Source organism: Serinus canaria, chromosome 3 (assembly GCF_022539315.1).
Source record: "Serinus canaria isolate serCan28SL12 chromosome 3, serCan2020, whole genome shotgun sequence".
Lineage (NCBI taxonomy): Eukaryota > Metazoa > Chordata > Aves > Passeriformes > Fringillidae > Serinus > Serinus canaria.
The window spans coordinates 42493778-42512135 of record NC_066316.1 but is presented as its reverse complement, the minus strand read 5'-3'; the positions used below and the strand labels follow the sequence as shown (position 1 = coordinate 42512135).

The window sequence follows — 18358 nt, the reverse complement described above, 5'->3', positions numbered from 1 at the left end:
ACTTCTTTTTCTGTAATTTATAAATGATTTCAAAGGATTATCTGGACTCTAATATTAGGAGTGAATGCTATAGCATATAATGTGAGGTTTGGGCATGCTGAATCATATATGTCCCCTTGAAAATAGCCTTAAAACCTGTTTTAAAATAATTGTCCTCAGCATACTGTTTATGATAGTAAATCTTTCTGTGGTTAAAATCTAGAGGTGGTACCTGAGGTCCAGATTTGGACATTTTACTGCAACTACATTAACATTTGCTAACTTATGGAACTTGCAGTGCAGAAGCATTTCCAAGTATCTGGCTAAACATAGTGTACTAAACACACAATCCTGTTCCCATGCAGTTGTGCAACATTCAAATTTATATAAAGATACCTTTCCACAAGCTAAATTTCACTTATGTGGCTATTTTATTCCCTAAAACAGAAACAAAATTGCAGTTTTAAGTAAGAAATGAATCTCCCTCCTAGCAGTTAGCAAAATGATTGTGTATGGTTTATCCTCTAGGGGAAAGAAATTCTAGGCTTCTCAGTATGTAGAGTTTTGAAGAGAGAAAGGCAGAGATGATGAGGGACATTCTTTAAATGGCAAATTTCTCAGCCATTTACTTTTGCAGATAATACAGTAAAGTTTGGTTTAAAAAGAAAAACAAAAAGCAACCCCCTCTTGCCTACTGTTAATCCTTAGTGTTTCTTCTTTCCCAGCCTCTCCTGGTGCTAAGAAGTCCCCAAGCTTGGTTTTTGGGCTAATGTGTGTGCTTTGTCTTTAAGGTGGTGTGTCACAGGATCATTAAGGTTGAAAAAGAGTCCTTAAGATTGAGTTCAGTTGTTGTTTACCCAGTAGATCTTACACAACTGAAAAAATTCACTGATAATATGTAATAATCTAAAAATAGATAACCATGCTTTTTTGTGTGCTGTGCCATCAGTGTGCCTGCTGATGTCAGTTGGTTGGCTCTGGAAATCTGGTGTGCACAAAGTGCTGTCAGAATATATTTTAAGTGATGTAGCTGAATGAGACTTAACTTCATACTCTTTTAGTGCACTGTTTTAATTTGCTTTAGTGTTTTGTTATTTTTAGTTCCTAAAGATATTGCTGCTCTATGTTCCTTTTGAATGGGTAGTGATGAAACTAGGAAGTTGAGTAGTTCTTATGCGAGAGCAGAAAGCTCTGCCCCATTTGGGGAAAAAAGTTTCAAAGTACTTGTTTTCTAAATGGTTTTATTCAGAGCATTTCAAAGCAATTATGGTGTTAAATTAAAAACAGACTCTTAAAATCTGTGTTGACTGACTTACCTCTCTGTCAAATTTTTATACACCGCCAAAACAGTGAGTCATGAGTCTGCTTCTCTTGAAGGGTACAGGGAGTTAGCCATGGAGGGCTGCCAATTCTACAAACATATTTAATATTATTCAACAGTGGTTTGAATCTGAAATGTATTGGTCATCTTATTCAATCATGCTCTGGACAGATTTAGACGGACACAAATCAAAGTATGCTTTAGACCCTTCCTAGCATTAAAGCCAAGTGTTGTGTTTGCTCCTCGGCTTTTAACAGAGAACTTTCTGCCTCTGGTGGCAGTGCTTTCCATCTACTTTCTTTGGGAAGCCTCAATTAAGTATATCTGGGGGATTTTTTTGTATGTGTGTTCTGTGTTGTTGACCTTTTTTTTTAAGTTTGCAGTAGACTTTGTTATCAAAACTATCAGATTGTGTTGTATTGAATCTTAGGGGAGGGAGCTATTACTGCTTTGAAGCACTGACATATCTTGTATGTGCTTATATATATATATATATATTTTTTTTTTTTTTAGGGAATGCAGGTGGTTTAGACTTGAAGACGTTGTCTGTATTCAGAGATATGTTAGATAAACTACTTTTTTTTTAAATTATTACTCTATTTAAGTCAGTGCACAGCTCTCTGTGTACATTTTTAGATTTGAACTCCAGTTTATTTTCCTGATAAGCAGTTAGATTAAGTTAATGGAAACTAGAACTTCAGAAGATTGAAGGACTGCAGGTGTATTTTCAGTGCCTTCACTGACTTAATTTTAAAACAGCACCTTTTTGTTAAACTGGCACAATTTTTGAGAATAGGAACGTCCCACCTAACCTGGCTAGCAGCCTGGAAAATGCCACTGTGTTGTGCTACAGAAGATACAATCTTTCTTTTACCTTGCCGTTTGTTAGCTGACTCAACCCTCTCTTTGCCTTTGGAGATTTGAGACTTGCAGCTTTATGAGCTGAGTTATAGGAGAGCAGAAAAGCTCATTAATGTTTAAGCACTTTTATCTCAGTTTAGTAGCAGTGAGAGCTGGAGAACTTCAGCTGGGAAGTGTTTTAGATCTTCCTGTTACGTCTGTCTTTAGCACTGGTTTCAGTTGCTCATGGGTTCACCTTTGGAGATGTGTTTCCCCAATTACCATGCTCTCCTCAGGGCTCAGTCAAAGTCTCCATGCAAGGAACATGCCTTCTGCTGTCCCCATGTAGAGAATCAATACCATTTCTCCCTGGCTAATGCCTCTTGCTTGATAGTTTCATAAGATCTTCTCTATCCTATTTCTTACTTGTTAGATGTATTCATCAAAGCCTAAGCACACCCCATGTGCACAGTTATTTCCTGAATATCAGACTTAAGCAACTGCAGTTCTGTGTTTTTTCCTGTGCCATGTATAAGAACTGATGAATCATCTAGACTTGTATGAACATTTCTTCAGCGATTCAAGAGCTGAAGAGCGTTTCTTAGAGCCTATGGGCATACATGGATTAAAGGAATGGTACTTGAAAATGAGCTTTGTGTGGTCCTGCTGTTGAGGACAATTAGAATTGAATGGTAAAAGGAGAGTACCAAACTAGTTGTTGCTACAGGGAAAAATACCTGAGCTGGTTTTTTTCTCCGTGGCATCATGGTTACATTCAGGCTGTTTGGATCCCAACTTCATGTGGCTCTACTGGCCTCAGAGAGCTCAGCTGAAGGTGGCCACTGAACCAGCATGGAAACTGCTGCCTTCTGGCTTGTGTCACTTTATTAGGATGTTTGAAGTGAATGTCGTGGTAAATGTCACATAAAAATGAAGACAGGAATGAGGCCCTGACTTGAGGAGGAATTATTTGCTAGTTAGCAAGGCTTTTTCTCAAATGTGGTCTGAGAAATCAGCATCTGATTGGCAAGTTAGAAATAAGCAATGTAAAAGGGTATTAATATGTTGTGCCAAACTTTTGATGGTATGGTATGTTGTATGGTATGGTGTATGGTATGGTATGGTATATGGCATGGTATGGTGCTTGATTTTGAACGCTTATGAAATGTGGTTCTATCCAAAGCAAGTAGAAAACTTGTATTGGCCATTGCATTGAAAAGCCTGGGAAGGAGGGGGATAGGTCAGGTTACTGAACTCCCTAGAAGGTCATGGAAGATATAATCCACGTACATAGCTGAGTGCTGATTCTATTAATAGTGTAAGCAGCTAAGTCAACTCTCAGTTTTTCCTCTCTCCCTTCCTGTCTAAGTTCATTTTTCATCTCTGTTCTTAGTTTGGTTTGCCTTCACTTTGCCAAGCTTTCCAACTTTGCTGTTAAAACTTGGCAGGATACAAGAGAGGGTGACCTGTGTTTGTCATCCATGCCTTCAGTTGCTTGGGTTTTTTCCTGAAAGAGCAGATTACTCTGTTCTTACAAGAAGATGGCACAAATAGCAGGTGTATGCTGTAGCCAGGGTTTATTAGTTTGGGTGATTGTTGGTTTCTGTTTGGGTATTTGGGGTTTTCTTTCCTTCACTCTGCAGCTGGGTGTTTACCATATCGGCAGAGAAAAATGTGAAAGAAAATAATGGTTCCTAACTCCTTTGCTAATGGACAAATCAAATGGATGTAGTGGTAGTTTAATATTAGGAGAAAGGGCTAAAAGATCAGCGATTCAAAGCTGCTGCAACATGTCAATTTTTTTTCTTTAGTTTCTAACTTAGAGATTCCTCTCTTCTCTTGAGGATGTGTAATGCCTTGATTAATTTTTAAGCTGCTAAGTAGCAGTTTACTTTTCTCTTGCATGTTCTCCAGTTGATGATGACTGTAAGGCATGAATTTTTAATAAAAAATCTTTGCAGGACCTGATATTTCTCTCCAGCTTTTTTAGTTTCACATTGTTGAAATGTGTGAAAACTTGATTCTCTAGCCTTGCATACTAAATTATGGAGGATAACAGCAGGAAATTTTACTCAGATGGAGGTTAGTATAGAAATATTTAGATTAGCTGTGTCTCAGATTTATTTTACCTTTTTTAGATTGCTCTGTTATGGGTAAGGCTGACAGGAGTTTCTCTCTGCTGGCATTTTCTTTCTGTTGCAAGTTTCTGTCTGTACTTGTGAAGGATTTCTCTCCCAAATTTGCCCTAAACTAGGACACTTATGAATCCAAGCCAAGTTGTACCATGCTAGCATGTGTAAGTCAGTAATCTTGATCCTCCTCACAGAAGGTGATACTAAACCAGTCTTTTGTTCTTTTGATTTGACTGTTACTTTGTTCAGCTTGTGAAAAGTCATAGCCTGATGTGTTCTTAAAATGAAATATATTTCTTCAGAACTCTTGTTTGTCAGGGATGAATAAATTTTTGAAATAGAAATACATCACAAACCAAACAGGGTTGGGTCATTTTTATATTTAATTTTATTTTTCTTTGGTTCTTCATTGTAGTGGTGTGTGAAGTTTTTTTCTTTGAATAATCTGTCAGATGTCCAATGCCAAGGATTTCCAGTGAAGTCTTTGTGAGCACATCTGATAAATTTTGGTAGGAAGTCATCAGTCTTGCATTTAGACATCTTGTTTGGCTCACTGAGATTTGCAGTTCCTTCAGCAAACAGCAAAAGTGCCATCTCCTTGACTAATGCAGCTTTAATCTGAGATTAACAATAAAGTATAAATATTAATATGTTTATTATATTTATTTAATGAATAGAACACATGTTCTCTCCATTACATGTTTGTGGTTTTGGGGGTTTTCCCCCCTTAGAGAATTTTGTGTTCTCATGTTACTGGTATTCTCCTTCTCTTTCCTAAGAGTTTGCTTTGATGTTTCCTTTTTTTTTTTAAGGAGCGATACCTAAGCTTTCAGGCATCCAGCAGCGAGAGAAACTGAGAGGATAGAAGATAAAGCTTAAGTTTGTTTACCTACAAGTCTTCCTTCTTTATAGATGGGAGAGGCTGTCATACATTTGTGTGAAAGGAGGCTGAGATAAGTCCCAAACGAAACAGTGTTTTCAGCTGCACTGTTGTGGTGCGCCTCCTGGGGCTGAGTCTTAGCTGATGTCTTTTACGTAGTAAAAAAAACTGTTTGGACTATGGTTTATTCCCTCTGATACTACCTTTGTGCATTTTATTGTGATTAGAGTAATGCCTGACACACTAAGGATGCCTATTCTTAATAAAAAATCTGTGGTTTCAATTAGTTCTTCTGTTAACAACTTAATGTTGTTTTTTGAGCTGATGGCCTTATTTTTTGGACTTAGAACATTTACACCCAGAACATCTCTATACAAATAGGAATCAGCAGGAGCTGTAGCATGTGAGTACTTCAGTCTTGATGGACACAAGTTGGGCAGATATCAGTGTGGGGAGGGCACGTTCATGCTTTCTTGATTACTCATGAATTCCAGGGGGTATCTTAGGACAGCGCTCATGTGCTAGACACGAGTGCTCAGTCTAAAACGGAATGCTCTTGGGTTAAAGAAGGTTAATATTAAAACTGTTGGCACAGGAATCCTGTGAGTGAACAAATCCAGTGCGACTTAAAAACATTTTTTGCAGAAAGTAAGTTTACTGAATGTTTAAAAATAGTAATGCCCAAGAAGGACAAAAGAGGAGGCTCCTTTTTTGTTAAGAAAATGCATGTAATACCTTGAGTTGAATTAACTGATTGCTTCTGTGGGACAGCTGATGAGCCACCCAACTGGGTGGCTCTTTTTTTGGAAAGCAAGGAACTTTATTGTTCATAGTCCAAAATGTTAGGGAATCTTGGACTTTCAGGTCTCAAATGCCTGGCTGTACCAACTGCCACTAACAGTGTTTGGTAAAAAAAAAATTGCCACAGACACCAATTTTTCTTGGTTCTTGATATTCATATCTTTCCTTTGTTATTTATACTGTAGCATGTTAAAACAAACAACAAAGGCTTTGTTATTTATGTGGATCATTTCTTTGTCCTGTCTACATGGGTAATCTTGCACTTCATGACAGTTTGGCATGAACTCACTTCATGCTGTTGCACAAAGCAATATACGTCCCCTGTCGGATAAATTGTTACATTTTGTACCTTTCTTTATCATGGGTTAACTGGGGCCACAGCAGAGGCAATGAATGTTATGCTACAGCAGCTGAGTTGCAAATTTATTTGCTTTCCAATTTGCTGTTGAGGGCTGAATCATTCTCAGTGTTATAACAAATACATAGTAGATAAGTTATCGCAGCAAAACTGTTTCTTGTCACTTGGAGTTGATGATAGGAGACGTTTCAGACTCTGAAGTGAAAAACAGGAGGTCTTTTTAAAGACTGAAAGTATTTTAGATTCAAATGGTTATATGAAATGAATATGGCTGCTCTTTATGTGAAATGGGTGACAATTGGTGTTTCCTCAGACATTCCAAAAAGTGTTGTTGGTCCTCTTTTTCTTCACCAGTGTGGTGTGAAATATTGTTTTGTTGCCTTGGAGTCTAACTCCTCATGATTAAAGTGAGAATTTACATTGCTCTAGCTGCTTGATCTCAAAATTCACCTCATTCTGAGAGATTTTTAGTAGCTGTTTTCACACAGGTAGTGTCTGTTTTTAATTTGCATGATAGATCTCAGGAAAGCCCATTAAATTAAAACTTTCCTGCTATTAGGAATACTCTTCTGGAGATGGACCTGAATCTGCTTTCAGCACTGTTCATACTCCATGAGAGCTTGGTGCGATTTATGTGGTACGTGGGACTTTTTTATCAAGTGTGGGCTTTCAGTGGAAACCAAATATCTTCCTCTTCCAGCCCAGCTTTGCTTTTGTTTTCTTCCTTTTTTTTTTTTCTTCCTAAGAAAGGAAATTACAGAACCCTATTACATTATTTGGTATCTTTAACTCACTGTTTTGATTTCTGTGGGTTTATCTTCCTGAAGCAAAACTGGTAAGTCACAACTTTGCCAAATATTAGATCACATTCTTGATCTGTGTAACATTTTCATAACATGAGGCCTGTAATCATAAAGGCATTATGATTACAGTAAAGAGGCTAGGAAGCTGAAGTGCCTAGTGAAAATTAGAAGTATATTTGGATTTTCATGCAGTGCAGTCACTTCCAAATAATACGAATGAAGTTTGTCTTTATTTTTAGGATTCTTTAAAGTCATGGGCTTACAACTTGGCAAGTACTGTGTTCTGATTTCTGCCTAGACATAGCTATTACAAACTGCTGTTTCCATTAGTAGAGTATGTATGAAAATACAGATTTTTAAAAGGTTGCTGCTATAGCAAAATCCATTCTGCTTACATGTGACATGCAAATATTTTATGGATTGAACTGCAAGTACTTTAAACTGTTTCTCAGTTTGCACAAAGCACAGTTTATCCAGCTACCTGCACTGAATGTATTCCTCAATGCTTGCAAGTAATACAAACTGTGGAAAGCTTTATTTATAGCATATAAAATGGGGGGTAATTAAAATTACCAGTATAAAGCAAAAAAGTCACTTTATTGGTAAATATTTTTGTATATTACATTAGAGGTGAAAGAGTTTGCAATGCAGAGCTCTGACTTAGAGTTCTAACTTAAACAGGCTAAATCTAGACAGTTTATTGTTTGTTTATATAAGTTTTTTCTACTTTTTTCCATACAGCAGGCAGTCATTGAGATTAGCAGTATGCTGGTTTGTTGGTAGAAATTCACCTTTTGGTTGGTTTTTGGGTTTTTTTTTTTTTAATTCATGCTGACAGGATATTGTCACTGTGAGTACTGTGGTTACAGTGGGTGATGACTTGGAAAACTTTGTTCTGATCTCTTTCAAAAAAGTGAAATCATTATTTCTAGCAAAGGCACAAAGATACAGGGATGTGCTGTGCAACAAACCAGCCACGTGCTCTGGTAGCTAATCAAGCTAATCACGCCATCTGGGTGCAAGGGCCAGTTTGTTTCACATGCACATCCGTATGTCTGAAAACCCAGAAATCGCCTTCCAGGAGTCTTTCAAGTCAGCTGAGCAAAGTGCAGCATGGGAAGTTTAATACACTGCTGTACTGGGAGTCGTTTGATGTCAGAAGGTTATTGCCGATTACTGCTCGGTGTCTGTTTTCCATTTCTCACTTCTTGTCTAAAAAGGATGTTTTTGTTGTACATGTAGGTTTGTTTCAACAAAGGTTCAAAGACCTCCTATGTACAGGACAAAACACAAGCCCAAGAATGCTCTTGGAGTGATCGAGTAACATGGGCTACTGGTTTTGTCTAAAAGCCTCCTAAAAATAGAAGTTTGGCAGTATTTTTTGAGAAGGAATTCTTTGCATTGGAAACACAGGGAAAAAAAAAAAGATAAAAAGATAGCTGTCTGAACTTGAGTCTGGAAGATTTCTTATCACAAGGAGAGGCTGTTAAATTACACACAATACATTCTTCCTCTCTTCCATGTCATTCAGGAGAGGGAAGTCTGAATGATTAGTCACAACATGAGAGTAGCCCCACCTTCCATGCCTTAATTAAGTGTTCCTCTCAGTGTCTGTCGGTGCCTTTGTTGTCAACGTCTGTTTGTGTTTAAACCAGTTTTTAACTAGAAAGAAAGCATAGCTAAAAAATTTCTTTGCACATTATTTCTGGTTTAATTTTTCTATTGCTTATGTATTATTACTTAAGAATGAGTGTAGATAAAATGTAGACTTTTCCCACACACAGAGATAAAAGTAATTCTTGTATTTGATTCTTTGACTCCAGGCTATGGTAGCTTGTTATCCAGGCAATGGAACAGGATATGTGCTCCACGTTGATAATCCAAATGGAGATGGAAGATGTGTTACATGTATATACTATCTTAATAAAGACTGGGATGCCAAGGTATGCAATAATTTCTTTCTAAAATGTTTTTTACATCCATATATATATATATATATATATATATATATATATTTGCTTGAGGTTTTTATTCATGTCCTTATTTCTGTGCCTTAGTCATGATTTTACGCTGTGTTAACTGTGGTTGTCCTTTGCCTCCCTAATTGTTAGTGAGAGCAGATAGAGATGAAGCATTTGTTTTCAAGATTTTGCATGATGTCAGCAGGATCTTCTTGACAGTAAGATTGGAGGAAAGTGGTCAGTGCCTCCCCATACGCAAAGAGAAATCAAAGGCAATTTCATATAGTCTTAATTTAAATTTTCCTTATATTCCTGTTGAATCTTGAGTTTGCTGTTTGTGGAACTAGATTGCTTATTTGAGTATGCTTATAAAAAGAAAGATGCTATAGCTTGGGAGCATTTTCAAATAAGCCAAGAGTTACAGTCATTGTTACATCAGTGTAGTTCAAAGCAGCGCAAGTCTTGTATCATTGTAGGTACAGGGTGTAGAAGAGACTTATACCACAGTTCAGGTAGTCTAAGAATTTGCTACTAGTGACTGTGATTAAAGTGAATTTTTAGTAAGGATTTTCCTAGTGATTCAGTGGGACTAGGTAGATGAGAAGAACAGATGTATCTGAATGGCAGTATTGAGACCGAGAAAGAGCAGTGCAAAGACAGCTTTGCTAATTCTTTGATTTCTCTGCCATTAATGATAGAGAAGTTAATTCTCATAGTGTATGGGAAAAAAACCAAGATAAAACTACTGATGCTTCATCATGCTAAGAGAGTAGCATGTGGAAGAGTACATGGGAGCAGTCAGATTCTGTGCATAGCATGCACCAGGTATGGATAACACAAATTGCTGATGAGAGTTAGTTTTCTTTTTACCCTAATAACATACTTGCATAAAACTGATAGATCAGAAAGCTGAGTCAGATGGACACCCTTCAAGCTTTCTGTTTCTGATGTGCTCTTTGACATGTCAAATTGAATCTTTAAAGTAGAATTTTTTTTTTTTTTTTTTTTCTGTGATAGTATCTTTGCATGTAAATGGACTGATTGTACTAAACATCTTAAAGTGCAGCTTTAGGGAGTTTTAGTTGATAATATGGTTTCTGTCTTGGAAAAAAAAAAAAAGAATACATGCCAGAGTGTGGAAGTCAAGCAAATTGCATTTTCACAATCATTGTGAAAAATTTACTAGCTGGGTATTTAATTTATGAACAAAGGCATTTATTTCCTGCAAAATCTATTTTAAATTACAAATTAATGTACTACCAAGTATATTGTTTATTGAAAAAAGAAGTTCAGACTTTTTTTAGGGGAATAAATGGATCTAAATTGTCACTTGTTTGCTGACTTAGATCACAGATGCCCCATAATTTATATCAAATTGCCTTGTTAGTACTTGCATTGTTATGTCTGTTAAGACATGAAGGTCTATGGTGGCCATCTATAGTTAGATTTAACAACATCAACACCATCAGTAGGAAGAATTTAGTGTGACATAAATATAATTAACCCTACCTACTTGTGCTTATTTCTAGAGATACACAGGTAGGTTCAACTGTTTTCCAAACCTGGAAGAGATCTAAATTGACCATGAGTAGTACTGATTCAAGCTTTAGTTTGAAGTTTCCTACTCTTTCCTTATTTTAATTACACATAAACTTGTGCTGCAGTGAAATGAAATAATCTCTTTAATGGGGAAAGGTGAAACTCAGATGTGAAATAAAATGTTTCTCCCATCTATATCAGGGTATTTTTAGCCACCTATGTAAGATTAGTCAGTCTTGTCCATTTTTGTTTTGCTAATAGTAATGCATCACTCCCCCCATCTAACTCACAGCTTTTACTTAAACATGGAAGGATGTAGCATTCTAAAATAACTCAGTGAAAAATGTGTTAAACATTTTGTTAAATGAAATGTATTGACAGAAAAGCCATAGATTGATAATTTCTATAGCACGTGATAAAGGCTTTTGTTTCAGTTCCAAGTGTCTGAAATATTTTCAAATGTGACATTCAGAATTATTAAATACAATGAGACATGGCTCTCAAGCATTGTTTGTAAATACTTCATTTGTAGGTAAGTGGAGGCATCCTTCGGATATTTCCAGAAGGTAAAGCCCAATTTGCTGATATTGAACCCAAATTTGATAGACTGCTATTCTTCTGGTCTGATCGCCGCAACCCTCATGAAGTACAGCCAGCATTTGCTACAAGGTAGGAGAGATGGACTCTCTACTGTATGGTGCCTGTCTTAGCAAGTAATGAGAAATTAGGGACACTGTGAATTATTACTCCTGACAAACAGGAGAGTGGTTTCTGCTAAGGGATGATTAGGCTTTCCCTGCATTGCTGAGTTTGTAGTGTTGCCTTATTTCTTATTTTGGAGAAAACCTCCTGAGTGTGTAGGTGGGAAGTTTCTGAAGTTGTGGTTGGCAGAACTCAGTGGGAGCACATAGAGCCATAAGCAGGCCCCAACTTAGCTTAAGTGTGCCATCTTCATTATTTCTCTGTAGTGCTTTACATCCTTTTGACTTGCCTTTGTCCTTACCACCCTGCTGTATTACTGGAAGAGTGACTGGGTACTTCAGTTTAATGTTCCCTCTTGTTGGCAGGGAGCTGTAAGAAAGTAGTGATTTTCAAGCTAAGCTACCATATTCTAATATGGGAATTAAGTGAGGGCTGTGGAACACAAACAACCATCAATACACAAATATTTTTATGGAGTATTAGAGGAGCTGCTCCCAGTCTGAAGCACAGGAGGAACTTGATCTCTCTTTTGTCCCTCGGTGCAGGGCAGTGGTTGATGCTAAAGGTACCCACATTGACTGCCCCCCCATCCCCCATGATAAGTGATATTTCTGGATAGCGGCAATAGGTAAATCATTTCCTGTTGCCCGTGTTTTAACATGGTTGGATGGCCAGAGCACTGAACATTGACTGGAGCTGTCAGCATATCATCATGCAGCTTTTCCAGAAGCTGTACCGTTTTCCCCTCCCCCTCTCTACTCCCAGAAGAGTCATGGTGAAATGCCATTTACTAAAGCTCCTTAAAGTCTTTTCTCAATTGCTGGCATTTTGTATTTAAAACCTCTATGGGCAGTGGAAAACAAAAGGACCTGTGTAAGAAAGGGTAGTTAATTGTCCCTTGTGGCAAATACCCAAAAAAAGATGATACTACAGTGTGACTCAGTGATGTACTTGACCTAGTAAAAAGATGAGGTCACAGAGCAAGGTGATGTGGGCAGAGACTTTATTCTGGACAAGAACCATAAATAGGAACTCCTTGGGAAAAGCGTGTAAACTTAGAGCATCAGTGTCACCCTTTCAGTGTCACCCTTTCACCTTTTCAGATAATACCTACTAGTAGAAAAAAAACCCCAACCCCACTGCTTGCTTTATGAAAACTTTCCTCTGTCAGACTGTGGAAGTATCATCTAATTTAGGTTGTGTTTCATGTCGTGTTTCACTGGTATTTTGCTTCACAGAGTTTGCTTCAGGAGTTCTTTTTTCTTGTTTCCTTAGGTACGCAATAACAGTGTGGTATTTTGATGCAGATGAAAGAGCACGAGCTAAAGTGAAATATCTAACAGGTAAGCTCTTCTTAATATCATTGTTATTTTTTTGTGGAAGAGTAGCTAAGTCTATCCTCATCTCATTGGCCCATCCTCTGCAGAAAATGAGAGAGAAAGTGGCATAACTTGAGGTAGGTTTCACAGGATAGGTGACCCAGGGATTGAACTCCTGGGCAGTGATTCATGAAATCCAGGTCAAAGCCTGTCCTGGTTATACTTCCTCTGAGGCCTGAGGCTGCTCAGTATTTTTATGTGGGAGATACAGTTTCTCTCTGCTCTTGTCTCCCTAATATACATGGAGGATAAATACACCAGAGACTGTAAGGCACTGCAGAACTGAGAGCTCTGAAAATAGTTTCAATTGAATATAGGGGTCCAACAAGTGAATACAACTTTACTTGACTAGAATTTTTGTATTGGGAAAACAGAAGCCTAAAATGAAAATCTGTAATCAAAGAATGAACTTCCTTCATTTCCAATTTCACCTATCTAGCATCTGTTTTCCTTCTCTGGCTTCTCCCCCAAGAGGAAGTTGATCTAATTTTCCTGTTCAAATTAGCATTATAAGGAGAAATGGCCTAGGACTGCTGTCATGCTTGTAATTACCATCACAATTTTGTGTTTGTTGCAATAGTTTAAAAATAAACCAAAATCAGGTGTATGGCAAGTGCACACACACACGAACACGGCTTTGTCAAGAGCTCTGAAACCAATGATGTTGAAAACGTGTGCCAGTCATTTCCAGCTGGGACTTGCATTTATTGCTGTCTGGAGCTCCTAAGCAGCCCCTGAGCTGTGTACAGTTCAGCCAAGTCCCTCTTGGTGCTCTCCGTGACCATGCATTTTGGGAGTGGCAAGAGCAGTGCACCTCCTGCCTGGCTTTCGAAGGGAGCCCCTCAGCTCCAGCTGGGAAGGCTGTCCCAGGGCTTGGTGGCACATGCCTGGCAAGGCACAGTTGACTTCCCAGGCAGTCAGCCTGCCTGGCGTCCACGGGAAGCCTCTCTGTTTCTAAGCCAGTCTTCATGTCACAAGTGTGCAACTCTGCAGCTCCTGGAGTCAGCCTTGCTGGATCAGAGCTGTTTTGTAGCCTCACCACAGCTTCAGCTGCTGCCCTTTCAAAAGGAGTGCAGAGAAATTGTTGGGCGGGGGTTGGGGCTCAAGCCCAAAGGGAAGGTGCTCCCCCTTCTGCACACCTCCCTTTTCCAGGGACCTCCTAAACTGCAGGCACTTAAGGAAGGAAGGCTGGGTTATTTAAATTTCACAGAATCACAGAACCACTTAAGTTGGAAAGGACCTCTGAGGTCATCAAATCCAGCCTGACTGAACACCACCCTAGCAACCAGACAATGGCAGTGAGATGGTGCTGCCAGAGATGGTGGCTCCAACGCCTGCCTGTGCAGCTCATTCCAATGTTTAATCACCCCTTCTGTGAAGAAATTCTTCCTCCTTCAGTATTGGTTTTCTCTGTAATCGGTTTAAATCACCATATTATTGTGGCTTCAGTTTCCAATTGCAATTGAAATCGCATTCTTTGCTCTGTATCTGCAGAAGAATTGTGCAAGATGCAGTTTATTTTCTACTGACAATAATACGTGAAATTATAGAATGAAATGTCATAAAATAGAAACCTATTCATTTTTTGGATAAGTGTCAGTCTAACTAAAGCCATGCAGAATATGTGTGAGTTGTTCTTATGGGATATTGTGTTTTGATAGTAAAATTTTATTCTGGAAAGTGATCTAGACTGTTAGACTGTACTTCGATAAATGCTGAAAAATACCCTTTTCCTTTTCATATTTCTGCAGGTGAAAAAGGTGTGAGGGTTGAACTTAATAAACCTTCTGACTCAGTTGGGAAAGATGTTTTATAAGCCTTTGATTTAGCAACTCCCCTTGCTGTTCGCCCTGATAAATCTTGATGCTATCTATTAACTTTTGAATGTGAATAACAAGATAAAGGAAAATCAACAACAAACCAACATCTTAATACGGAAGCAAACAGTGTTTCAATGTTGCATCAAAAAGAAGGTTCTTTGACTGCTGAAGCATTGTACTATGTGATTGTGACTCCAGGCCTGTGACTGCTTATGTGAAGAAGATAAGCAATCAGTAAGAAACACCATATGCATCTGGACATAAATAAGTGCCCTACATAGAATTTGTCCATCCTTATATTTTGCCAGACCTGTTATCCAGCTGAATCCATTTCATCTCTCCCTTTTTTTATATGGTAAAAGTTTGAATTTTGGGTAATTTTTGTATGACCAGGTACAGTTTGTCAAAATTGAGTCTTAAAAAAAAAAGAAAAACTGATAAAAAGGAAAAAAATTACAGTATTCTCCAATATAACATGGATCTATTTTTGTAAAACTGTTCATACTGTTCTCCTCTGCCATGAAAGACCTAATTTAATGTAAGGGTTGCCAGTAACTGATAATCACTTTAATTTTTTTTTTTACAACTTAATTCAGAAAAGGAGCACTTTAATTACCAGCTAAAAATCTGATTGTTTTATATCATATCTCACACTAATCTTAACTTTTAAAGATTGCTGCTGTATTGTTTTTTTGGTTTTTTTTTTTTGACTATGTTCTCTTGAACCTTATTAACAAAAGCAAATCAGTATCTTGCTATTAGTAACATTCAGTTTGTGGTTTTGTATGTTGAATCCACAGAGGGGAAGTTTCTGTCTCTCTTCTTTTTTCCTTGGTTTCTTTTTTTTATTTTTGGAGGGGGGATGTTTGTTTTTTTTTTTTTATTTTTTAAGTGACTGGCACTAAGTGAACGTGACACTATCAGTTGCTGTCATTGGCTTTGGGGACCTGGTAAATACCATCGAGATACAAGAATATACAAGGGCTTTCCTAGGCTATTAGAGGTACCCAGAACCTCCTTACTTACTTGACAGAAATTTTTGAGCTTTCTCCGTTTTCTAAAAGATACTTGCCACCCCCCTTTCCTTTGTATATAAGTTAATAGAATATCTAAAATTCACTTTTTTAAATTTCCTTTTCAAATGTTGGTGTCCCATGCAGTCTGTAAGTTGACACCTTGATCTATTATATAGTATCAAGAAGGTGGTCAGCACACTGAAGCTGAAGTGCATCACTCTGTAGGCTCCTTGTGCAATAATACATCTTTAAATTTTCACTGTTGCTGAAGGATTTCCCCAAAAAGGCACTGCCTTTTGATCAATACTGAGGTATATATTTAGTAAGAAAACATTTGCTTTCTTTTACATTGTTTTTATTTTATCCAGAAGATGGGATATCACAGAATAAAAGTGAGATGTGCAGAAACTGTGATATTCTTATTTCTAAGAAATGGATGTTTTGGACGCAGATTTTTTTCTTCTTCTTCTTTGCCTTTTTTTTTGTTTTTGTTTTTTGTTTTTTGGTTTTTTTTACTGAGCTTTAAAAGCTTGAGAAAAGAAAAGCAAACTTATCAAAGACAGCATTCCTATTTACAGGAGTTTCGGGATTGTTCACCTTACCCACTGCAGTTTTCTATCTGTCCCTTATTTCCTTATTTAGCCAAAACAATGTGAGTGTACAGAAATATTTCTGTATATATTACAACTTGTGACAATTTTAGCATCTGTATAGTTTGTATTCAATTAAAGACCCTTTCTATGGAAAGCTCAGTAATTTTTTATTAAAAACATTACTATTGTTCATGTAAAACATGAAAAAGCTAATTGTTTAGTAACAAACTGACAGAAGGGGAGAAAAATTCAGTATTGGTATATCATTAGGAGAACCAACAGAAATCCTAGCTTTGTTTTCATTTCACTTTTCCTTTTTTTAGTAAGTTCTTGCCCTGTACAGTTCTCTTCCTCTTTCCTCTTTTCTTCCCAGAGAAACAGACAGGATACCTTTACTGTAAGTGCCTCTGCCAACCTGGCCAAGGAGTGCAAATCTTCATTACTGTCTGGTCTGCAGTGCTTTTAGGCTACCAGTGAAACAAGCAAAAAAAGTCACCTCTTCTACTTCATTAGTACTCCTTTAACAGAAGTTTGGTTTTGTTTTAGCAATGTAAGCATAAGCCTTTAAACTCATTTCAGTCCCTCTGTAATTCAAACCGCTGCAGTCAAACAGCGTATCAAATTCTAATCACACTGTAGGTTTGTGCTTGCCAGACAGGTTTAAAAAGTGCTTAATTTTTCACTCCATGTAAGTCATTACAACAGAGTCAACAAATCAGGTCAGCCATTTCTTCCATGTCCTTTAGAAACTGTTCATTTCATGTCGGTTGAATATTCAGTCTTGAGCATCACCAAGCAGGTCCTTGTTTTAAAACTATTTTTTAAACTGTCTTATGATCTGTATGTGTCTAGTCCTGGTTAAAAATAAAGCTTCATAATGCTATTTTTATTCATGATGTTAGCTGGCTGTGAAATATGAGACCTTTATCTATAGCAGGCAAAGAAATTCAGGATTCATTTACAGGTTGCCTATAAAGTGTAATTTCAAAAGCAGTGTTCATTATGAAACATCTCCTCAAGTTGCTTGTAAAGCTAATCTAATTAAAAAAGATGATGTATAAAGGTTCTTGAAAACTATGTGGTTATTTGTAATCTTTGTAACTTTTAAAATTACTCTCTAGCAACTAAGTTTTGAATGCCTCCTGATAAAGGGGGTATGTAGAATTTTGGTTGTTTTGTTATGGGTGTTTGGTTGGGATTTTTGTTTGCATTTGGGGTTTTTTGTTGTTGTGGTGGTTTTGGCGGGTTTTTTTTTTTTTTTGGTGATGTGTTTTGGTTTGGTTTGGGTTTTTAAGTTTTTGGGGTTTTTTTAATTAGAGCTGTTTCTGTTCTGGAGAAGGATCTGGGTCTTTACTTTAGGCTGCCTACAGTTAGCTGGGTGTGGTCACCATTTTCCTGATTATTTCCTCCCTCAAAAACAGAACCCTTTTGAGGCTTTCTGAGGAGTGGTTATGATGTAGAGTCAGCTCTAGTTTTTGTACCACTTTTGACAGGTATGTGAGGTACAGAATGAGTCACATTCAACGGGATTTGTAAGGTTTAGTGGGATGTCCTAAGTTTTACATGGCTCCCAATGAATTACGGGCCCTTAAGAGAGGACAGAAGGATGGTGGAGGCTGCAGGTGCAAAACTGTAAGAGATAGCACACACTATTCTTCCTCTTTTGATGAGCTTTGCATTGGCTGTATGGTTATCAAGGAAGCAGCTGTCTGGCTGTGCTTCTGACATCACTGTAGCTTTTGTGAAGCCCCCTGCATGTGCTTGTCTGTCTTCAGCTAGTTCAGAAAGAGTTACCTGGATTTTCAGACAAGTCTCCAGAATTAGTGCACCTTTCATGGCACTTGGATGCCAGTTGTGCATCTTTCTGCTCTAAGGTGATGTTTTTTGGCATTTTGTTAGGTTGCTCTTGGGAGCTGATGGCAAAATGCTTTGAAGCTTTTTCCATGTTCAATGCTGTAAAACTTCTTACAAGTTCTCTTGAAAGTACTTCTTCCCCATCCTAGTTTTACATTGAATAAGGAAGAAGCCTTTCTTGCACTGTGTAGACCTGGTTTGGGTTTTGTTTTGTTTTTTAAATTATCACATGATTGAGCACAATATACAGGGGGATTGTTTTGCATAGTAAATTTCAACACTGCACCAGGGAAAATAAAGTGTTTCTCTTGGGTGTTTCTCAGAAAAGACATTTGCAGATTTGAGAGCTGACAGCCTGTATCATATGTAAAACATCTGGC

At 37.6% G+C, this 18358-nt stretch overlaps 1 protein-coding gene across 1 annotated transcript in view; it reads left to right on the top strand.

Annotated features, from left to right (window-relative positions):
• The window catches only part of EGLN1 (egl-9 family hypoxia inducible factor 1), a 34147-nt gene extending 16946 nt beyond the window's left edge, over positions 1 to 17201 (top strand). The window contains exons 2-5 of the mRNA XM_009092845.4: positions 8938 to 9057; positions 11147 to 11283; positions 12592 to 12659; positions 14447 to 17201. Coding sequence (XP_009091093.3) covers positions 8938 to 9057; positions 11147 to 11283; positions 12592 to 12659; positions 14447 to 14511 — 390 coding nt within the window. The 3' untranslated portion in view covers positions 14512 to 17201. The remainder of the gene's footprint in view (positions 1 to 8937; positions 9058 to 11146; positions 11284 to 12591; positions 12660 to 14446) is intronic.
• Positions 17202 to 18358: the final 1157 nt, after the last annotated feature.